The 25093-nt window shown below is 33.5% G+C and overlaps 1 protein-coding gene across 4 annotated transcripts; it reads left to right on the forward strand.

The window, feature by feature from the left end:
- The first annotated feature begins 2293 nt into the window (after window positions 1-2293).
- LOC105338251 (homeobox protein Dlx6a) lies at window positions 2294-23813 on the forward strand. Of its 4 annotated transcripts, none has more exons than XM_011443269.3 (5): window positions 2294-2489; window positions 11611-11785; window positions 12018-12376; window positions 13542-13720; window positions 22641-23813. In XM_011443269.3, the coding sequence occupies exons 3-5, from the start codon at window positions 12073-12075 to the stop codon at window positions 23115-23117; spliced, it is 960 nt and encodes a 319-aa protein (XP_011441571.1). In that variant the 5' UTR covers window positions 2294-2489; window positions 11611-11785; window positions 12018-12072; the 3' UTR covers window positions 23118-23813. The 4 variants fall into 4 exon arrangements, with proteins under 4 accessions (XP_011441571.1, XP_034323569.1, XP_034323562.1 ...); XM_034467678.2 differs by lacking the exon at window positions 2294-2489 and adding an exon at window positions 5118-5274; XM_034467671.2 differs by lacking the exon at window positions 2294-2489 and adding an exon at window positions 5118-5274 and having other exon boundaries at window positions 11611-11773.
- Window positions 23814-25093: the final 1280 nt, after the last annotated feature.

Below are 25093 nucleotides of genomic sequence, written 5' to 3' on the forward strand. Positions count from 1 at the left end.
CGTCTCGGATTTTTCAAAAACTTGTTTTCTATTTGTTTCTTAAATTTATGAAAGCCATTTTATAAGCTGTTTTATACTTTCATAAAATGAAATTTATTAAATAAATTTGTTGCAGGTTTTCTTTTAATATATGAGTGGATTTTTGTGTGTAAAATACAGTTTACCCTAAGATTTTGTTTGAAGGTATCTCAATCCTCTCGTTTTGATTTCATTGCGCAGATGATTATTGTACCGGTATTTAAAATAAATATGATTTTATTTATTTAGTCATCTCAGAAAGATTGATGTTTCATAATTACACAATTTTCATGAAGAAAATCTATTTGAATTCCAAAAACAAACAAGTTTTTGGGGGAACTATTTTTTCTTGCAGAAGATTGTTTAGACGAAACTGGCAGAAACAAGCAATTTTGAATTTTTAATATACTTTTCTTTCATTATACTTTATTCATTATTCTCATTTTTAAGATTAGATAGGTTTTTAATAAACTATATAGGTACTGTGTGAATGCACAAAATTAAATCTTGAGAAAGTGATAGACGCTTAGCAGAAAATCACGCAAATATATGTAAAATGTCTGAATTTTTTAAGCCTAATTTTTCGAGAATTTTTCCTTTTAAGCCCTATATCTAAACTTTGACATCATTAACCTCCATGTTTTATTATGTCAAAATGATACTGAATTACTCAGAGGGATGAATATTGACCTCATATTATCTTTGTATCTGTTAAGGTGGATTAACACATCATCACAAAATGGCTGACCTCTAATCGAAACCACATTTCGTTTTATTAAAAGGATTTTATCGACGAAAACATGTAACTTACTCCAAAGCCGAGTGGATAAAGTGTCGGGCTTGTTATCTGTACACCCTGAGTTCGAATCCTGCAGGGGCTTTTGTTTTTAATCTCTGAATTGAATTTTTTAGATATTCATTTTTTATCCCCAAACTGCAAATTTTTCGATTATTTGATATATTTACAGTTTATTTATCACTATATCTTTTATAATTAAATAATTTACTGTTTATTTGAGTGACTTTTTCCAAGTATGTTATTCCGCCTTAAATATGTTTTTTATACATATTTCAATTACATACTTCTTAAGAAATTCTTGATACAACATTGAGGAGTGGAATAAACTTAAACTCAAACAGATGCAGATATTATGCATTCGCTGTTTTGCTTTGTCATTTCATAACTGTAACTAACAACCCAAACATATGTGTTTTTGTTATTTCTTGGTCTTTGTTTGAAGACTGTGTGTTACCAATTGATAAGAGCATTGAAACAAACACAAGTTTCACATAAACATATTTATGTCTGAAGAGCGACCTTTACAATCGAAATTTGCAAATCAGCTTCAAATAACATTTTCCGATAGACCATCAAAGTCATAATGATTCAATGAAAACGTTTGGCAGAAACATATTAACTCATATATGTTATTCTTTAAATAATGCACAACAACAGCCGTAGAGCCGAGTCCTATAAACATACAATTCTTGTTATAAAAACATCATTACAATCCTCCTACTTATCATGATGTATCATCATCCTCATCATCATCATGCATCTTGATGGGATGGTTCACTACACCAGCAATGCCCCTACATGCTAAAATGTATTTGATGTCGTAAGACCTTTAAATTCGTTTTGATTTCATTGTGCAATACATGAAATTGCTCCATCCCTATGTATGGAAATCTACAAGTTGCCTTTCTAAGATTGTCATTTATTAAACTGAAGCTTCAATTAACGTCATTTATGTAACTTTCAAGCCTGTAGTTATTACTTCAAGGACCATGTAACGGTCTCTATTTCAAATTATAGACTATTCATGAATCTTACCACTAGAAATAAAAAAGGGAAACCAACAAGATTATAATATATTAATTTAATTCGAGTTATAAGAGGCAGCGGGGTGTGTAAAAAGACTCGGTAATCAAATCATCAAATTAGCTGAGACTTGTACAATTGCTTTTGACAGTTTAAAAGTGAGAAGCACGGGCAGGGCAATAGCTTAACAATGATTTGCGACAAGGATAATTTGATTAGCCTTATACATTAGATAATAACGCCAAATTCTCAAATAGCTGTGTAAATACTGTAATTTTAAAGTTATCTCCTCTATTTATCTTAAGCACTCTTTCAGAGATCAAATTGGATGAAAATTACAAATTTCCCCGCGGAATAATCCTGTATAATGTATCGCTCAACAAAACCTGGGTGGGTATACTCATTATCAAACAGGAATTGCTCCGTACAGAGGAAAAGAAAAAAAAAATTCCAGAGCCTAGATAGAATCAAAGACGATTACTTGATGCTGTTGAAAAGACGGGGAAGTGTTTAAACCATGTTTTATGTTGGCTAAGACGTACAACAAGATGACCGAGACTGTTCAGCTATGTTTGGTCTTGCAAGCTATTGAATGGGAATCGGCAGTTTTGGTGTGTGTTTTTTTTTTTTCTGGAAAGGACGGAGAAGAGTAAGTGAGATGAAACTTTTTATGTATATAGAAATAATGTGTGTTTCCTGGTGTTTTTTACGCTGATTTTTAATTATATTTACGTATCTGTGCGTCATGCACATTGTATTTCAAGAACTGGTTGTTTTTTTCTGTTCTGGATTGTTTTTCAACGGCATTAGAAGTGGTTGCTGTCCTGATGTTAATTGTATACGTGCTTGAGGCTTGGAAGAAAATATGTATCATAAACAAACACGTTGAATCCGTGGGGGAAATGGAGGAGCACGGCACGTTACGTATAGGGGAGAGGAACCCCGGGCGACTTCCACTGTTATGGCGACACTTCCTGCTGTTCATATTCATTATTCGGAGTACATCGGCCTTTCATTTACACTGCATACGACATCGCGATTGTTCATTCGGCATGTTCTTGTAAAAGGGAAAAACAGCAACACTGCACGAGAGGACGATATATAACTTAGTTATCCTCGCTAGTTCCCACGACCCGACCCGGTCGAGTGAGTTTATTTACCCTTGTAACCGCTTACCCATCTCTTTTACCACACACCTTACAATTCATTTTAACATTACACTTTTTTGGAAAGTTTCAAATTCGTTTTATTTTTCTGTTTCTTTGTTATTTTCCCCCTTTTCTCTTGATACCGAGACCCCCCTTTCTTGAGTCGTAAATCACATCCTTTACTCAGCGGCTGAAGCAACACCCCCCCCCCCCCACCTCTTCTTTTAACCTGGGGATAAATAGCTAAAAGCTGGATAGACGGCATATAACCGTATTATATAACAACAAATTGTCATCGGATATTTCACAACTAGCAGTGAATAATGTTCGTGGAATTCACGTCCATCTGTGTGTTAAATCCGCTAGGTGGGATCGCTGGCAAGTTTAATGCACATTAAGAGACGATGAAAGGCTGAGAAGTAGTCAATAAAAATGATAATACACTTCAAATTGAGACATAAACGTATCGTTGATATATGCCCAAGTATGATAATGCGCATTTAATGATACGATATTCAAAATTCATTGTGCGTTTTTTATTACTGTCATCATTACACTGGAAACTTAGATCTTGTTGTGAATATTTCACTCCAACAAATACTGAGAGCTTCCTTTTTTTAAATGATAACTTCAAAAACTTCCAAAAGAAATAGCATACGGGGCTTGAAGCATTTTCTTTTTTTTCTTTTTTTTTTAAATTGTCGATGCAAGGAATTATGTGAAAATGTTTGCTTGTTTTTATACGTAAATGAAATAGTTCTATTTTATATTCTACATTAATAAGTAAATTAGTGAGGAAAATATAGGCTTGATTATCAAGTGAGTGCGATTATCCTTATGTATACTAGTATATTAATTAAAAACAAAATAATCGCAATATTTGTATTAGTACATTAATATTCATGTCAAAAATGTACTAGTGACATATATATTACGAGACATAAAGATTTTAAATTCTTTTAACAATTCATTTTAAGGAGGAGACCTCGTTTATAATCCAGAAATCGCATGTCAAGTCAAAGTTATTATATCAAACCAAATAACGACTTTTGACTTTAGAAGTGTCCGATATCCAATTGACCTTCTTGTGACATCTGATATCCCCTACAGGGGGCGCGCCGACCAATCAGCGCATAGCAAAATGGTTTCTGCGTGACAGACAGTTGTAAAAAACGTCTACTCCAAACTCCTCTTCATTGCCAGATTTGTAAGACTTTCCTCATAGGTCACACGTCCCATTATAGTATCTGCGTTCACAATTTCTATAACTTATCATAATCAATACTCTAAATCAGCTGAAGCGAAAAACTTCACTAATCTCCCCCACCGATTGATTTTTTTTATTTCCTTTTTCAAACAATAAGACATTTGGCAAAGAACCGTTCCTGATAGACCGTTGTGTGCTATTTCAATGTATGCTGTTCCCTCAAATAAACTTTGCTGGCTTTGCAGCAATTTTCTGATCCCAATGTCAGATAAAAAGTCATTTTGAAACAAAACTTTTCTGCAAAGTCACGCTTTGGTTTTAATTCCTTTTCAATATTTGCGAATTTTGAAGAGTTTTAACTATAATGGTCTGACCTGGATCTGTTGTATTGTTCAGGTGCAGAAATAAAGATATAGGCCTATGGATATTTGGTTTTTTAATTTTATAAGAATGGTTATGAATATCTCTGCCTTGATTTCATTTGGTGTTCATTCTCATATAAACAGATTTTTAAAGATCACTAATTTAACTTTTGTAGCTTTTTGTAGCTTTAAAATGTTTTTCTTATTATTTTCTGTCAGTGATAATCTTTGTATACATGTATATCTTTAAAAGAGACAAAAAATAATTTTTATTTTCTACCTTGAATATTACTATGGTGATTTTCAATCTTATATATTATCAGGAGTTTGGGCAGTTTTTCTAACAAAGTATAAAACTCATTGCATTTTGCATTTTAGTTAAATGAAAAAATGTTGAAAATAATGTAGTCCGTTCGTCTAAACTATTTTCTATTATCATATTTTTTTGGGGGGGGGGGGCATTTTGTCTTCCATCAGTTTCTCATGGAAGCACAGTAACATACCGTTATTCTTTCATCTAAATCTCAAAAACTCTTTTTTACTTTGCCCTTTTGTAGTTCGGCAGGTTTTGTCCTTTCGGCGCCAAGGTTGTGCGAAGATCGTCTGCTTTGTTGGGAATTTCATATCGAGACGAGGTTCAACAATGGCTCCACTCCCTTGCATGTTGTTTTGACACCCAAGTGTGAAGGAGTTGGTTGTCGGACCCCGGGGCACAAGGTAGATCGGGGTCTCTGTCACTTTGATCCTTGACCTATCGATGTTTATCGCAACCAGTTAATTGTGTGAATTAATTAATGTTAATCATCATCTTATTTTGTTTACAAGCACACTCGGGATGTTTGTATCATAGTTTGTCATACGTTGTCGCATGCCAAAACGAGGCGAAAGCTTGTATAGTGACAGCAATACGATTTTTTAATACATTGTATCAAAGGAGTTGTTTTTGTTATAATTTTTTAATGGACAAAATTTTATTTTCTAACGCATTTTTTTTTAATGTGTTGTACTTATTGATATCAAATTTCACAACTGCACGTTGATTTTATTAAGTGAACGATTTTTAAGCTTTTTGTTATCGTATACATGTTTATAATAAATATCGTGCATGTATTAAAAAAACGGTAACTGCGTAAAGCATAACCTTTGCTACAACCTTTCCAGAAAATTGAAACAGTCATTAATTAACACGTTTTTGGCTTCTTGTTGAAAAACATCCTCATTTATGCCCACATTTTACCATTTTGTAGGCATATTCTTAATTATCAAATGAGACATTCTTCAGAATGCTATCAACAACTATAATTACATTTAAATGTACCTTTTAAATGAAGAAGGTTATGAAAACTTTAAGTTTTGATTAAATGTTTTCCCCTTAACTTATTGTTATTATAATAAGAAAACAAACAGCGACAGCACGGGAAAAAAAAGAAAAAGAAAATCTGTTTGATAACTTTTACATATTTAAAATAAATATTCACATATCATGTACATTCATTTTTCGTATCGACGAAAATTATACGTTGATAGTTTAGGGACGTTAGAATAAGCGATTTTTTTTCCCAATAACGTAGCGCAATAGGTTAAATCGTTGGCTGTTCCACCGGACAAGGGTTCGAAACTCGCTGGGGCTTTTACAATATTATTTATTTTTTAAAGAAACTTTGAAATATGTGTTTGGTCAATTATTGTACACTATTTGATAATTTTAAAAATGATGATTATATTTTAAGCATCATGTATTTTTTTCCATGTATATACATACTCACAATATCTCATGGTGTAACATACTACATTAAGCTGTAAATATCATAGATAGGATCGGAGTTTTTTCTTAACACGTGAAACTGTCATTACAACTATATTCATTTCTTTCTATGAATTATGATTCATAATTTGCTATCGTTTTTAAAGAAATGTTTCACAAATTTAAGGTGAAATCACAATCCGTGCGTACAACTACCATTTCTATCATTAATTTGTATGAAAAGAATTAGATTACTATGAAGTTCATTAAATAATACATGTATAAGCCCAAAATAAAATGCTCAAACTGTGATATGACCAATAATTCCTAGACATACTTTTTTGTTATTAAACGGAATTTTAGCGTACAGACTATGTACTAGTGTAAACGTACACTGAGAGCATATGTATCCGTCAAAGTTAGTTCCTTCTTTACTTCATTGTTTTTCTCACTTAGATATCAAAATTGAAAATGCCATGCATGATTCTCCAAAATCTTGGGCGCATATTCATAACTTTTATAGAGACCCGAAAGAAAGACTATAAAATGATAATTTATGAATAATAGTCACAATGACTTAAGTGCTCCAATATGTGATTTCAAGTATTTCATTGATCTCTCTCTCTCTCTATCTCTCTCTCTCTCTCTTTCTTTCTTTCTTTCTTTGGAGGTGGTGGGTGGGTGGGGTGGTTATGTTCGGGAATGGGTATGATAAACACATGCCACAAGATCAAATTTTATACTAAATTAGTATTTTGTTTTCCTGTGTCCTTGGCATGAAAAACAGCTGCCTACAAAACAGCACCTGTAATAAACAAAACAATAGCTTACAAATTTATACGATTAATTAGTAAAATTATTGGATCGATACAAACTAAAAAACAAATTCATTAACATTAACTTATAGTCCTGTTTCGTTGTTTTGTTTTGTTTTTTGTATTTTTTTTTTTGGGGGGGGGGGGTTATTTATTTATTGTTTTTGGCTTTCAACCTTATATATAAAATAGAACTGACGTGTATACTCAAAAGTACACTTTCAAAAAAATCAAACAAACTGAGCTAAAAAAGATATATTCTATTTTTCTAATTTAATGTCTAGAATGGTCATCTTGGGCAATTATTATGCTCGAATAAAATTTGAATCTCAGAAGTTAGGTTACAAGTGATATACTTAGCTTAGAATTCTTTCTTGATAAAAATAGGGGGCCAAGCCTTCAAGTTGTTTTTGTTTACAAATGATGTACTGTTAATATTCAATTATATTTTACATATGATGACACATCGATATCATAAACAATATAAAATGTTTCATTTGCATTCATATTCAACTTTTTTTACAGTAAAATACACCATAGAAAAGTTTTGGCATCAACACACCTAGATATGTAAAAAAAAACATGCATAGAGCTTTGTTTACAAAACAAAGAGTTTTGATTTCTGCATCTCATAGGAACTCCACTGATGATATTCCAGATTTGATGACGAATAATTAAAAATGTCATATTTGTTAGTTCTAGACATCGAAGACGAAAAAATAATATTTGACAATGCTGAGTTCAGATCGTATGTAAGTCCCTGATGACGTCATGCAATAATATGCATACACATATCAATGGATTGGTTTATAATGCGGATTAGCTCGAAGAAAGATAATTATAAAACACTCTGTAAATGTTTAGATAAGGTGATTGTAAGGCCTTATGTGCATTCACTTTGTTTTGGTAAATGTGGTTTCATAAACGATCTCTTCATGGTCGATTCTACTACTGATAGTAACAACAAAATCAGAAAACAGACCATGTTGATTTATTTAGAGAAATTAGTTGAATTGAAATGCAGTGTTTTCATTGGAGTATAACAAACAGCACACAGCCAATAGATACTCAATCTGAAGCACAGGTCCAAAATTATGAAGGATTCAAAAAAAAAAACCGCAATGTGTAAAAGGAACACTACCACCCACCAAAATATTTAAATAAGATTAGTTAAGTCATATTCTTTTAATCTTATTGCGGAAAATGAATAAATTATTGCAAATTAAACAATCAATTATAAAACATAGTTTGAACATTTTGACCTATTTACAACATGGCTCAAACATATTGAGCAATTTCCATCGTACAAATTTAAGTAATTTTACTGAATAATGCATCCTCAAAGATTGAAATACAGTGCACTAGTAGACTCAGAAAATCAAGTAAAACAACCCCAAACATAATGACTTACAAATACATTAAGATTTACAATAAATAAGAATTTACAATTACATTAGGACTTACATAAGGATCTACAATAACATTAGGACTTACATAAGGATCTACAATAACATTAGGACTTACATAAGGATCTACAACTACATTAGAACTTAAAATGACGTAAGGGCACATTGGTCCTTACATTTACATGACGACTTGTAATTTCATTTGGACCTACATGTACAATTACATTTAGACTTTCAGGTAGGCTACATCAGGACTTACAATTACATTAGGTCTTATAATCGACTGGTTTAAATATTTAGGGGGACTTATAGTTTTTTCTTTGAGCTCTGTAATAAAAATCAATTGGTTGATAAAATGCATGTCCCTTTGTCTCATGTATTTACTCCTGAGTATACATGTGATATATTATACGTTAAGAAAAAGAAAAAAATTAAACTCTTTCTAGGGGGCATGTGAAAGAAAATTTGATCGACAAATCCTGTTTACATAATCCTGTAATTCTTTTACATTTAAAACAGCCACTGCGTGACGTTACAATTTTAAAATGATATTGTACATGTACTTTAGAAAAAAAGCGATAATGAAATCTTTTTTTAAAAAAATACACTCTCTTTATGAGGCTGTGTGGTCAATATTTTTTTTACTTTGTTTCTTCTTTCCTTACTTTACTTACTTTATGACTAACTGACTGCCTGCCTGACTGACTTAATTAATTAATTAATTACCCATTCATTCACTTATTCACTTACTTACTTTCTTAAATTACATTTTTAATTACTTACTTACTTACTTACTCATTCACTGACTCATTTACTTATATACTTACTACAAAAATTTTACCAGTCACATTTGATCCTTCAAAACTTTTTTTGTTCAATTCCATCCTATTCCGAATAAGGCTGTCCAATTTAGATCACATGACGTACCTCAGGATCTTATTCACTCTTCTTTTTTTCCTGAGATACAAAAAATCAACAATATATCAATGCATGACATAAAAGAAAAATCTTAATGATACTAAATCAATTGGAAAAAAAAATTGTTGTCAGGTAAAATCTGCTTGCGTAAATTAGAATAATCTTGTGCTCTAACTAACTTGAATTATTTTAGCAATTCAAAAAAATTGCAAGCAAAATGGTGGATATAAGCAGACACCCCCTCCTGCTCACCCCCTCTTTTTACCACCCCTTTCATCTTTTTGCCATCTCCTTGTGTAACTCGTTTTGTTTTCGTTCTTTAATATAAACTTCTAGATTTCCGCTGTTACTCTGCCCCCCCCCCCCCCTCCTCCTTTCAGATTCGCTGTCTAAATTCAGAACTGACATATATTGCGAAATGGTGATAACAATTAATCAATATTTACTTTAAGTCCTTTTTTTTTTACAATTTAATCAATCTAAGGTTTGAAATCGGACAGCGGTTGCTAATTAGGTTTCATACATACATGAACCAATGTATTTAAGCCAACTGTCTTTTCTAAAGTACATCTACATGTATTTTCTATTGTTGCACAATATGTTCTACGTTTATATGTTCAAACACATACATATCTCTCTCTCTCTCTCTCTCTTTCTCTCTCTCTCTCTCTCTCTCTCTCTCTCTCTCTCTCTCTCTCTCTCTCTCTCTCTCTCTCTCTCTCTCTCTCTCTCTCTCTCTCTCAAGTTTTTCATACAATATGTACAAGCTTTTTTTTTTTGCGTTAGTCACATATCATCATTTATATTGATATATTTTAGGTGATTGTTATAAATCTAATTTTTTTTATCTGAACTATAGCGGTGTAATATTCACTAGTAATCAACATGCTTAATGCATTTCACTCACGATATCTTTATTCTTCTTCAGAATATACATGTAGCTACCCGTTTTGTCGTGCAATTATTTAATAAGAACTTTCTTTTCTCATTTCAATACAAACACAGAATAAAACCTTTTCCGTTTTGATTTAAACAAACGCCCAGGAAGAAAAGTTCTACGATAGGAAAGCATGGGTCAAGATGCATACAACACCGTGTGATAATTCTTTTTATCTTTTTTTATTTAAAAAAATCCTAATTTCTAACGTGCATTGTTCAATGGTAATCTTATTACTTTTCTTTGTCTAATTGATCAAGTTAATCGGCCGCTCTACATGAGGAAGATACCATTGGGCGTCCGTCCTGTTTTCGTTTTCATATTCCGTCTAATATTGGTTTTTTCTAAAACCACGAAAAAACATCTTTAATTTTATTTCTTTCAAAATAAACAGTACAAAATATTTACAAAAAGGCTTTTTAATGAAATGTTTGCGTTGAAAAATCAAAAGTCATTAGCCCTGTTGTTTTGCTTTCCATTTCAAATGCGAGAGGTTTATTATGTGGAATTCGAGGAATATTTTCGAAGAATACTTTTGAACATGTATTTGTCATTTGGTGATTTTTTTTTCTTCAATCAAGCTATCTGCTATTCACTCCTCTGTTTTAAATTTATTTGCATGAAGATGCATTCGACATTCACCTTTTGATTTATTGTTGATCTTTACACGAAACAGGGGTTTCCAAACCTTTCTACAGCATCGTAATACATAGAAAAGATTCAATGATTCACCCCACCCCCTTCAAATAAAAATGACGTAAAAATCTAAACTTATTTATGATAAAAGTATAAGGCATACTATTCTGTGGAGAGAGAGAGAGAGAGAGAGAGAGAGAGAGAGAGAGAGAGAGAGAGAGAGAGAGAGAGAGAGAGAGAATGTGAACTGTCTAGCCAAGAAACAAGACAAAATGGAGAATGCATCGACAATAACAAGATAATCAATATATGTTTTGGGCTCGTCTGTGGCTATATTTCTATCAAAATATCATTTTAATGATTGCATAGTTACAATATATGTAAAAGTTGCATTCTTAGTTTCCGGAGCTTTTGAAACCATTTTCAACGATTAAAGATATATTTATTTGGAATAAATCGAGACTTGATTTTCTTTCAGCCCTAATTTGTGGTGTTTGCTGGATTACTGGTTTTGTTGTTTTGGTTTTTTTTTTTACTTCTATCCTATTTGCTTTGTGATAATAATTCATATTTTTCTCTTCTCATTTTCTCCTAAAGAGGAGTATTAAGCGGAGTATTGGACGGTGCTGATTGCTCACAGTGAATTGGAACTCAGTGAATTGGACCAATGGCGTGCCGTCTTGTGATTAGTGGGCGGGGCTTACGAACCGTGACAACTTCTCCACTGTATTGAGGACGTCTCTTGTGATTTAAGTACAGGGTACGGATGACGGTAATAGCATTTAATATTGAGATGAGTACGTGTACTTAGGGTGTACGATCAGTCGCCTCTTTGAATACTTATCCCTAAATTACCTTTAATAAGTTGAAAAGGAAATATTGCCTTATTATCAAACCAAGTGGGTCGTAATAGCGAATTGGGTCTACCCGACTAGATTCAATGCGCTGATATTGAGGTAACAGTTTAATCGGGACCTAATAGACCTTAATTTTTGCATCTGCAGAAATTGGACTTAATTTGGAGGAATTTCTGATTGTGATTCTCAAGCAGGACGAGTTATGATTAATGTGGGAAATGTAGATGGCCATGGACTGGACCAGGAAATGTCCGGAAAATCGGCCTTCATGGAGCTCCAGCAGCAGGGAATGGGGATGGGACATCCCGCTTACCCTATCCGCTCCTCGTACCAGACCCACCACCACCCCAGCCAGCACGGGGACAGTGTGTTCTCCAACCCACAGACCAGACCGCCGCTGGGGTACCCGTTCCACATGAATCCGATGTCTCCATCATCCTACAACCCCCCTACAGGACACCCGTTCTCCATGCCTCCGTATCAGAGCCCTTCTCCCACCCGGGATGGTAAGTAGCCAATAGATATACTTATTTGTTTAGCTGTTAGTGTCAAACTTAAATATCACACATAACTACAAAAATGTAATTAAACTATGGATTTTCCTCCTGTGATAAATCAAACTCGACCAAACTTGGACTGTTAATTTACTTTTCTGACCGCATCTTTTATAAAATTAATTTTCATCAATGAAATCGTCTGATTTTCCCGTGAAATGTGAAGGAAGAATTAAGTATCCTATTAATTCTTAATTGTATTATGCGGACAAAAACAAGATGGTGTTAATTATATTGAATTCTTCCTTTTTCTTTTATTACTTCTCAATATTTTCTAAAATAATTTCCCATTTAGTAAAATCAATTTTTTCCCATAAAAAATTCGAAAAACTAGGTTACCTATATTCATAAGGTTTATGGACAAATTACAAGTCGGGTAATTTTTTTTTCTTTTACTTTTTTTTTTTTTTAAATATCCAAAGTTGAAATAAGCGTTGAACGGTAATAACTCTTTGTTTTGTGCATTTTTTTGGTGATGTTCATTTTGAATGGCGGACACACTGAGAAGAAGCACTGCGGGAGACAAGACCCGTACAAAAAGAACTTGTCATCATGCGGTGTGGGTTTATAATGCCACATCAGTCTCTGTCAGCAAATCGACGCTTATTTCCTCTCAGGTTGTGAAAAAGTAAACAATTTACACAGACACCAAGAAAATCGCTCCAGTACACGATTCAAAAACATAACATTCTTTTTTTACCCAATAACAAAGAGACCTCGTGTCGTGATTTTTTTCTCTCTCCATTTTTTTTTATCCGAGACTGTTGGCAGTCGGCGTCGTCCCTATGACAGTCATGTCTGTGTTGAAATCTGCCTGCAACAAACGTCTGCAGGATCCGGCTTAAAAACAATATCACGATATCAATTCTTGCATTCAATCAGATCATTGTCACTTCAAACTCTTTTGCCCAGAGAAATCTATATCTGAGATTTTAGAGAAGCCTGACTATTTTTTGTTGCCTAAAACACATTTCCTATTGTGTTAATTTGCAATATGTTGAAAACGGGGCTTAAAAAGAGATCTGTCAGAGATGATGGTATAACGTTCATGGGTTTTTTTAAAGTAAAGAACACGGGGCCAACTTTCCATTCTTTTGTAATTTTTTTTTTTTTGCAGATAAATCTCAAATGGAAGAGCTTCGAATTAACGGAAAGGGCAAAAAGATGAGGAAACCTAGAACTATATACTCAAGCCTACAATTGCAGCAACTGAATAGGCGCTTCCAGCGGACGCAATACTTGGCCCTTCCCGAGCGCGCGGAACTCGCCGCATCCCTTGGCCTCACGCAAACACAGGTATGTAAATACAGAAAATACCGTGCATTATTGAATATGTTAGATGAAAACTTTTGTAATTCAAAACAATTCGAATAGCTTTCGCCCCCCCCCCCCCCCCATGTCCTGCACGTGTATTGGCATCTTTGAAAAAACAACAGTGAGAACACCCCCAAAAAAGTACATCATGATCAGATCAGTTATTTTAATGTTGTTTATAAACAAGAAAAAACCTTTGATAATTTTGAAAGTTATGGAAGTAACCGAATTGAAACGAAACTTCTTCATTCATTGTTAAAATCAATTCAGAACTTGCAAGCGGCTATTAAATTTCTTGTTCAGACTCAAATAAATATTAAAGCGGAGTCCTATAAAACTTACTTCAAACAATCATTTTTTATAGTTTTTTATGTGTTTTTATTTGGTGAAATGTTTGTTCTTGTAGTATACTATATAGTCAATTATTTCTAGCATAGAAATACGTTTTTAAGTAAGAGTTATATAATTTTAAATTTTATCAATTCTACAAGGTTTACTCAGTGCCATTCGAGGGCTCTCTCCGCCCGAGGCAATAGTGTTCCGTTAATTGTCTAGTAATTACTAGTCTTACCTACTCCATTCAATAGCATAAAGCTCTGTTCAAACAAATAAGACAACTGTTTTTAACAGATATTTTCTTATCAGATATTGTTTCTTTACCCTAACCCCGGGGGGATTTACAAATAGGCCACATACCTACCAATTATCTCTCTTATTTATTGTAAAGATCCCTATATCCTCAGGACCCGCTACGGAAATAAATTTACGGATAGGGTCATTCAAAGTGCCTAATTTTACACCTTCCCGAGATCTGTGTCTCATTGCCAATATTGTTTCGTGTGAGAAAATAATGTGTAGAAATTTTGAAACTATAGTTTTCCATATTTTGACATATTATGAACTTTAAAATGCAATAAGTTATGAGAATTTTTTTCTGCGGTTTAATATAGTGTTAAATATTCTAAAGTAAATAAACAACAGATTAAAAAAAAATAACGCAGTCAACTTTACGACACATTTTATTTCAAACTTCACAACTATACAATTTTTTTAAATTCATCATCTTTTTCTGCATTCTTAGATTAAAAATGAATTCATGTTTTAAAGAACGATAAACAATTTAGTTATTTTTATTTCATTTGTAATAAATATTAATTATAGGTAGTAATATCCCATGAATGTACTTTGTGTTTTCCGGATAAACTTCCGTCAATTTTTTAGCGGTGCACTATGCGATTAACAAACGCGTAAATCAATACACACCTAGTCCCGTCGCTTTGTTTATAGATCTATTTCGTGTGCTCTGTGCGTTTTGACCCGTTCTACTACAAGACACCGAATACTGTACCAGGTTTCACTTGGCAAACGCAGATCAAAATCTATAACCAGCTGATTTCATCCCCAAAACACGTGAACTAGAAGAATTCGCGTGTCACTGCCCAAATTTGGTTTTTAGTGCATCATGGCGAGAGCGTCTGGTTATAGGTCGATAACAGATACAATGAAATTGAAAAATAAAATACACAGGTATACAAACAAATATCTAACATAAATGTGCAAAATTATTCTTAATATCCTAAAATACAATAGATTTTTTTTTTCAAATAAATACTAAAGATCGAGTAGAAAAATGTGTAAATTTTATTAAATCAAAGTTCATGTGCAATCCTATTTATTTATTTATTTATTCTTTGAATGAATTGTTTGGTAAATTTCATATATAAATATATTGATATAGGTAGGTCAGAATTTCTTTCTATTGTCTTGCTTTACAATAACTCCATCGATTTTATCATGCTTATTCAAAACTAATATGTTCAAATCACGTTCTACTTAACTTTTTGAAAAGCGACCGTTTTTTGTGCCTGTATTTTAACATTCTACAAAATCGATGTGAACAGATTCTCCGTTTATTTCTTGATTAACTAGTTACTGATACGCTATCTCCTTCAATAGGCCCTCAGAGATAGGATACCAAATCAATTTATCTCGATAATGCCCGAATCAAACCATCACGGTGACAAGGAAAACGTTTGAAATCAAGATAATTCTATAAAAATGGTTAAAATGAAATCAAGCTTATTCTTAAAATTAGTAAAACTGTTTTAGATACTTATTGTTTGAATGTAGATATTCTATTCATTTTTTTTTTAATCGTTTTTTTTTTCGTCTTCAAAAATCATTTTATTTAATAAGCCAACACTGGGTGTTTTGTAAACTGCAATGATCTAGTTACGTTTGATAATTTACAATAATGGAAATACAATCTTCCTAATTCATTTATTCAATTTTTTTCTTCACTCTTTAATTATTAATTTGGCGTGAAATTGAATATAAGATTTCACATAGTAAATTGCAGATATGTAGATTTGCATGTTTTATAATACTAGTATATACCAAGATAAAAAAAAAAAGAATGGAATTAAAATTTCCTACGCTGACCCAATCAAATTCAAATTATTCAAAATATCTTAATCCGCAACCGCTTCTGAAACGTTTGAGAAGCGGTAGCTGACTAAGAAAATCCGATTCTAGAAATATATTAACGCCGACTGACATACATATATATATTCATTCATTCTTTCTTTCATCCATACAGGCCTCTGTTACATTTGACAAGGTTTTCAAGGAAAATTATTACGTACATGAAAAATAAATACTAGTAAATGAAATCAATTTAAACAGGCTATTATATTTAATTTTGTCGAGCTGTAAATTTGGTTAAAGCGTACGAATTTACAAGGTTTTAACCAACAATTCATAAATGCAGGATGATTAAAAAAGAAATAGAATTCACTTGAGAATGAATCTTATTGATTCATTTCAGAATAATTATGTTTAGAATTCATGGGTTGTGGCAATGAAACGTATGATAAACGAAAATCTATCTATCTTATCAGAGTGGGGATGAAGGTGAGGTGTCCCAATGAATCAAACAAATATAAAACAATAGGCATGCTCACCGTGAACTAATTTTTTTTTAAATTATGATTTACTTGATACACTTTATCAAGGTGCTTTGTACATAAATCAGATTTCTTTCTCTTTCCCAAGAAACTCTTGCATTATTTACAAGAAAAAAAAATTAAGAATGCATCGGATAAATCATTTACATGTATTTATTTATCTTATCGCTATACCTGTAGATTGTTAGGTATATGCTGGAAGAGAAAAACATAGTATATTGGTGAATCATTTCGAACGGAATATCTTGTTTCTAAAATTCTAACCGAAGGACGTAGTTCTAACGATCAGAACTGGACTGGCTCATCAAATTCATGATGTATGTGCTGTTAAAACATCACCCCAAGTACTTAACAAGAAATTGCAAGGTGTTATAGCATTTTAAAATTCACAAATCTGCACTTTATATTCCAAACATTGTTGCAAGTAGCACCTGTGAGATGGGTTCCCAAACACATCAAACCGAACGCGCCGGCCCTACCTGAATTTTATGTGTGGATGGGGGGATCATATGTAACCGTACCCCTCTGTTATTTGCAATATAAAATTTCGCGCACACAATCCACGTACTGAAATTAGTTTTTATTATCCCCGTTGACTATGCGCCGAAAGAGGGATCTGTTTTAACATTTAAGATCGTTTTACACAAACTTCGTATTATATTCCTGTCTTCAAGCAATGCTTGGTTGTGAAATGTTGATTTTTTTTTCTCACATGAATAATTAAACCCAACACTGTTTCTCTTCCCATAAAACTCTTTTCCCCCCCTGAAAAGAATGGGTAAAAGTAAACTTGAGCAGTGATTTGTGGAGGGGATAAGTTTACCGGTATCTTTGGCGAACACCCCCTCACCGCCGAACAACATTCTTTAGAACTTCATAGCTTGTACCAAAATATGATATTATCAGATGTTTCAATAAATATACAATTTCCATGTAGTATTTTAATTGCTTTCACACGTGTCTGAAATAGCTTACCTCCTCGTTTTCCTGTTTTCCATTTTATTGTTTCTTGGTCTTAAGAGAGAAAACACCTTGACAAAGCCTTGGATTAAGAGTTGTTGCAAAAAAAATATGAATGTAGATAGTATAAAGAGCGAAAAGGGAATATTCGAATTTCTGATAGCAGTTATATATTTCATTTCGAAAGTTGAAATTTAAAATCATTAAAATGTTGTGTTATTAATGTTTAAGTAATGAGGGGACAAATTAAATTTGAACTTAGAGAAAATATATGATATGAAATAATTCTTAAAGTTTTAATGGTAGTCTCGAAAATCTCAAGATTTCCCTCACTTTTTCCCGCGAAGATTGTGTGTGAATTGGATCGAAACTTATTGCTGTCTAAATTGGAGTTTTCATCAATTGATCACGCATGCGTTAACTCATTAGAGAGTCGTATTTACAAAGCATTAAATGCATGCGTCTGTAATCAAAAAGTCTAAATCCGTACTTACACTAACACTGGTTTCCTTTTAAACTGTTGCACATGAAGCGCAACAGAACAAAACGAGAGTAAATACACACCTAGTATCACTTCAAAATGTAGCCATAAATTGATTCCCTAAAACGTTTAAGTTGCGCCTCGCTCCATACTAAGGCATCAGATCGCTTTACAAAAATTCAATTTTTAAAAGTAAACCTAAGTTTTTGATGGGAAGTCTGTATCAGGCGCCAACATGTCGAATAACAAACCCTCGCCGTCTTTTTTTCAAAGTGAACATAGGGTCTTTTTCTCAATGTCGTTGTAGCACCCCATCGCCGGGGGAGTGTGGAAAGACTTTTCACAAGTCTTCTACACTGGGTTCCCCTTTTGTGTGACCAACACCGTTCACCAGGCTCCCGGCTGTTCACGGGTAGAAGCAAAAACACTCTTTTTGGCACACATTGCGAACAAAAAAAAACGAATTAAACAATCGGTTCAAAAATAGTCTAAAGGTGAAATATCAAAAATGTGAATATGCATAAATTTACGGGGTTTTTTCTTTAAAATAAATTTCTGCCATGTCATGCAAATATACATTATCAATAAGTTGTTTTGAAATTTAAAAAAAGGAGAGACGAAATGGCGAAGGTGGCATATACTCTACGGACATATGTTCAGCGACAGATGTTTAGGGGGGAAACGTCCCGGACTCCCTATCCCAGACTTGGGGCCCCTTTCACCAAGACAGGGGCGGGACCGGTGTCACTATGATTTGAAGCGGCTCGTTTCCGCTCCCCTCCCACCCGACTATTCGGACATTATTGATGAATGGACCCTCGCTGTGAGCAATCTGAAATAGCGGAGACGAGAGTTAGCGCTAATATCAATAAGTTTATATTTTCCCCATTTAAATGGAAAAACTTCGACAGCCATTTCTATTCTAAAAGCCTTGGGTCCTTTCAAATGATGAATACAACACTTCATATAAAGTCAGTTTTTTCTTAATATATTTTTTTTCACGGTCTTTTAATCTTGCTAGTGAATGGTGGAGAGAGGGAGAGAGAGAGAGAGAGAGAGAGAGAGAGAGAGAGAGAGAGAGAGAGAGAGAGAGAGAGAGAGAGAAGATATGTCTTTCTTTCGTTTTATTCAAATTCACTCTGACCGTATAAGGCTGAGTTTTGAATTTCTTTAACTGGGCTTGCAAAGCTGAATCAGACTTTGATCCGTGTATTGCATGATAACAAAATAAACTCAGCGGTTTGATGTCTTATTTACACCACTAGATCTAATTCTCTTGTGTTAAAGAATTAAGGAGGGTGATTAGATCTAAATATTCCATTATCGACAAAAATTACACATATCGGTTTCTTCTTACAGCCAAAAGCAAACAAGTAACTCGGGGGATTTTCATACCTAGCGAATCAAATTGGCCAAATTTTTTTTCATAGAATTCCCGTGAAACTAGCCATTAATGACAGGGATGATTAACATAATAATCAAATACTCACATAATAAAGATCCCCCCATTTAATGATATCATCATATTAAAGCGCAATTATTGTGGAGACCTCTTCTATAATATAAATTGACAATGAAAAGAAGGCAAAGAAAAAAAAACATTTTTCGAACAATAATTTTCCCGATTATTTTCTAATGTTAAAAAGGTATGCCCCAACAACTTTATTGTAATTCGTTGGTTTTATAACTGAATGACCTAACAAGATCTCAGCGTAGTTCAATTACTAGATCCATTGACAATTTTAAGGGGGCTTTTTTCCTCATCACAGTATGGTTCCAGATTTAGAAGTGAAAAATTAGTCAAACATAACACTATTATCAATTCACCCGACTCTACGATCGACGAAATAATTGATTTTCTGAATTATTGAAGAGGTCCTACGAATAACTTTTGTGTCTATTCATAAATTGTTTATATACTAAACACTCGGAAAGATGTGTTTGATAAGGCAAAAAAAGTAAAAAGAAATTATTGATAATACTCAATTATGAAAAATCGTAATTATTATACGTTGTTAATACACCCGTAAAAACTGTCATAATATTTTTATATTTTCCTATCATAATTATTAGTTTATGTTCTTCAGGCGCGTTCTTAAACTATTATTTAAAATTACAATAAATAAACAGTGTATTTTAGTCAATTAGAATCTATAAAACAAATGCTGTGGTATAGTCTATTTTAACGGAGTCACCTAATTATCATTGAAAGAATTTATTATGATAAAGGGAAAAAAATCATTTTACTTCATATTTTAAAAAAAATAAACATATTTATAAATTCTTTGAATTTTGAAAACAAAACTGTTTTTTAAATTTATTTACAAGTATTAGAACAAGAATGACAATCTTAAGATTTGTACGCTAGATGTCAAAAAACGAAACTGAAATAAATACATCAGTAATATCACTATAGGTGTCTGTCAATTGTGCCTAGAGTGACACTGATATAAAACCAGCGCTTGACGACTGCTGTTGTTTAGAGGACAACGTGAAAGAGAGAAAGAGTTAGAAAGAGAGAGGGAGAATGAGAAAGAAAAGGAAAAGAAAGAAAAAAACAGTCGGTGTGTGATCGTCGATTCATGTGACTGCCTTTCGCGATAAGATCTAAAACCTTAGACATGTTTCACCTACCCATACCACAGAATAGAGGCAAATAAATTGGAAATGCCAATTCGAATATTTGATGTTTGCAAGTCAAACCCATTTTTATTGCAATGTGCGATAAAATCAAACGAATACAATTGAGTATACCCGGATTCTTCAAATGAGTTGAAGAAATTGAAATTTCTAGTAGAAAAAAAAAGTCTTGTTCAAATTCCCCGACATCTTATTTTTGATTATTTTCTTTGGGGTCTCGTTTTAACTTGAAATATAACTTGACGCCCTCCTATATAATTGTTATTCGTTTTTTATCTGAACTCGAAAATAAAAGTGTCACATAATGATATCTAAACCCATAAAACTCGAAAACTCGAAAAACTTTAGACGGACAAACCATGTTTGACAAAAGTTTTGGGTTGTGTTTAAAACAGGAGAAAAGACGACCAGCAAGTCGAAATATGCAAAAAATCTATTTCGCGTTTCCCCTCTGACTTCTAACAAAAAGATCTTGTTTTATTTTCTGCACCGAGTTTTTTCCTGTTTTTTTTCCGATGTTGATATTGCAAAACAAAAAGTTGTCCCGGCAAATAACGGTAACATTTGCTCATAATGGAATGACGCATCAACTCTCGAAGAAAATTTAATAAAATGGTCTACTTATGAAAACTTGTTCAATCGAAATCTACTCTGTGTAAATAGCCTTTTCAGTCCTGCTAAAGTGGGGAACAAAATGTACATCTGCTTTATTGAGTAGCCCTTACCCGAACCTTATGAAAGCTTTGTTCACCCTCGGCGCTGCCCCGCCCCCTTTTTCTTCTCCCTGGCGGAACAAGGGCGCTTGAATGGGGACCCACCTCTAGAATCGGTGAGTCCTGCGTCTTTTCTCAGGCCTTAAACCCGTCAGTATTCAAAAAGACATACACTACTCTCTTGTATGTTAATATTTCATAATAAAGCCATGAAAAGCAAAGGATATAATTAAAAATCCGAATTTTTATTTTGCATTCTTTTGATGATTTTCAAAAATGAATTTATATTTGTGAGTTTCTTAAAGAGTAGTCCACCTACCGTAAATTAATGATTCAATTTTTTGTCATCTATTTAACAGTTACCATTTCTGGGTGATTTGCAATTAATCAAATTCTTACTGAAAAATGCCCCGCAAGAAACCAAGTCTTTGCTGCATTGTGCGACGAACAAACAGCAAATATACTCACGATCAAATGAATTTATTATGTAACTAAATAGGTTAATTTGTATGATCATGTTATACCAAATTGAATTTTTCATAGAACTTGCAGCTAAGAGTTCAGCTCGCTGTATAACCGACGACAATGCAAGATTTTGTGATACGCGGTTTGATGAAACGTAAAACAATTTTAGGGGTGGGTTTCCATTGTAGTTGTTTAGTGAGAAAAACAAGCACCTCTAAAAGCCTCAAATTCCAGTCGGTACTCTAAGAGGCTGGCATCCCCGTAGGGTGATTAGGTGCATCTTCTCTACTTGTGAAATGGCGCGTGCTCAGTTAGACACATTCACTAGTTAACCCCACACCCTGATCAAAAGAGATTTGATATTGATTAAGTCTACCAGATAAGATCCGATCTATTAACAAAGTTTCTCCCTGTTTTAAGTTTGTTTCGCGAGCAGGAGGCCTCGGAAATTAGGAGTTGTCAATCGACATTTTTGATTGGTTGACAAAAATCTGACACGTTCCGCGGTCTATGGTCAAAACAATGCAGCCAAAGTGTTAAATTACCACCTTTCAAAAGTCAGGTCTTAATCATATCCGGGTGTTTGTGCGAAAAACAAAACAATCGCAAGTATAAAAGAAAAAAAAAAAGAAGGGATTTCCATGTTGTTTCAAGGTTATGCTTTTATTATGTTTTAGGTTAAAATCTGGTTCCAAAATCGACGCTCAAAGGCTAAGAAGATGATAAAGCAGGGCGCAAATCCTATGCAGGCAAGCGGACAACAAACACCCACTCCGGTGACGTCACCAACTCAAGGCCAGCAACCCATGCAACCGCAGTCTCCATCTCAGCAACACTCCCCTCCGACGCCTTCCGCTCACAGTCACAACGCGCATGGGCATCATCCCCCCAATGGACTCAAAATGGAGACCCCTGATCAGAATCCACACAATTCTGTGATGATTTCCCCTGCGTCCTCCGTGAGCCCCGAACACGAGCCCCAGTGGAACGATCACCCAGCAAACAACTATACCTCATCACAGTCCTACATGCCAATGTCCAGCATGCCGCCGATGACGTCAGTAATGACTTCCGGTATGCCTCCAATGTCTCATTACCATTCTGCCTGGTATTCTACTCAACCTATGATGAATCAACAGTCTTGTCTCACGTGAATATGGTAGTATTAGAGCGTAAAAACTGTCAGTCTAGCCTCGGCACGTTCCGATAGTGCTCGGGAATTCTCGGGGAGACTTGTCTGCTTGTGATAGTCCCTGAATGTGTTGTAAACATTATATTATTGCGGTCAAATGTTTGTGGGCTCTCCCACTGAGCGCAGAAGGTTTGCAACATTTGAATTCCGCGCCGTGTGACTTAACACACGGTCACCTGACAGTGCTTGCCATGTCATGTGACACGGCGGAACAGGTGCGTTCTCATTAATTTATATGAAGTCTATAAATTTGTATATACAAAGCCAGTGGGAAAAAAAAGAGAAAATGAAAAAGAAAAAAGAGATCAGTACTGACACGAATTTTTATATCGGGCGGTTTTTATTTTGAAACCCGTATTCCTTTTGCTCATGTACCTTGTATTTAATGCTCCTTGCATTTCGTTTTTCTATGGCGTAATTTATAATTTTGTTGTTCAATTCGTCCTATATTCTTTTAGCGTTATATGGTCCCTTTGTATAAATTTTCCTTTGTTTTTAGCGAAAATTTTTACTTATTTTTTTCTTCTTAGACATCCATTGTCACATTTCATCAATTACATTGATATGTTGACTGTATAAAAATTTTATCTAATGTAATTTGCATGTATACGTACGGTGAAACCGTGACTAAATTAATAAAATAATTTTAAATCAGAAATATATTTCTTAATTGTTTGTTTTCAAGGGAACTATACGACAGCTGAACGAGGGATACCCCCCCCCCCCAAAAAAAAAAAATAAAAAAAATAAATTGCAGTTACTTTCATTAGTCGTTCAACTTGGAAAATGTTGTAGACTCTCTATTTTCTTTCATGCACTGTATTGTCAATATCTCGAGAATCGAATGACAAATGTGTTATATTTTAAAGAGAATTAAAATTCTTAGAATTTAAACTATATACTGTACATTTATAAGAACCGCACGCGGCTTTTTAATTTGACAAGTCAACAATTGTTTATAAGCATGCTGATTATTATTAAGTACATGTATATAGACAAATATCAACTCGCCCACATCATCTTCAAACTGTAAAACTTATTGCTTGACATTTGAATTTCATTTATAAATCTAGAAACAAGGAAAATATATTTGACAAATTAAAAGCTCAGTTACCGAACAACATTTTAAGCGTTAATGTCATTGGTTTACACTTAACGACTATATTTACGAAAACTATAACAGTATCCTTTGATTGTCATTTCATTTACATCTTTTCTTTCGACATTAAAATTCATTTGACAATTTTTTTCCTTCAAAATGTTGAACTAAAAAAAACAAGAGACGTAAGCGAAGTCATTTTTTTCTCTCTAATGATTTCGATTTCACAAATACTAATCCATTATATCTGCATGTATAATGGCCAACGGCACCAGAAAGAACAAAAAATAAAACTGCAAACCCCATTCAAAAAGAGTTTAATTCTCGGTATGAAGAATGATGTAGAAAAAAAAAATCACTCAAATACTCCATTACTTTTCACTTTTTTCCCCAATAATAATCATACTCAATCTTCAATCATGAAAAAAAAGTTCGTTAATTTTTGTAAAGATTATATACATATAAAATAAAATACACACAAACATCCTTCAAATCTCTCAAAAATAAAATTTGAAAAAAAATAAAATACCTTCTGACAACCTGAACAAATATTCGTTGCAGAAAGTGAATTGATTTCTTATTCACAGTACAATACAATCTCGGGACTCGGTCAATACGATTTCTTAACCAAATTTGAATACTTTCCGGTCTTTAATTATAGCTTGTTGAACAAAGGGCCAGAAGCCGAACGCAGGCTGCCTACATTGCTACTGGAATCGATACGAAATTGTTACCTTTGGTTCTTCTGTACGGCGTTTTCAACCTTTCTTAATAAGGCAGTCCAAGAACAATGGCAGCGTCTGAAAACTAAAAGCAGAGTCTTTTGAATCTCTGGGTTT

Source organism: Magallana gigas, chromosome 5, assembly GCF_963853765.1.
Source record: "Magallana gigas chromosome 5, xbMagGiga1.1, whole genome shotgun sequence".
Lineage (NCBI taxonomy): Eukaryota > Metazoa > Mollusca > Bivalvia > Ostreida > Ostreidae > Magallana > Magallana gigas.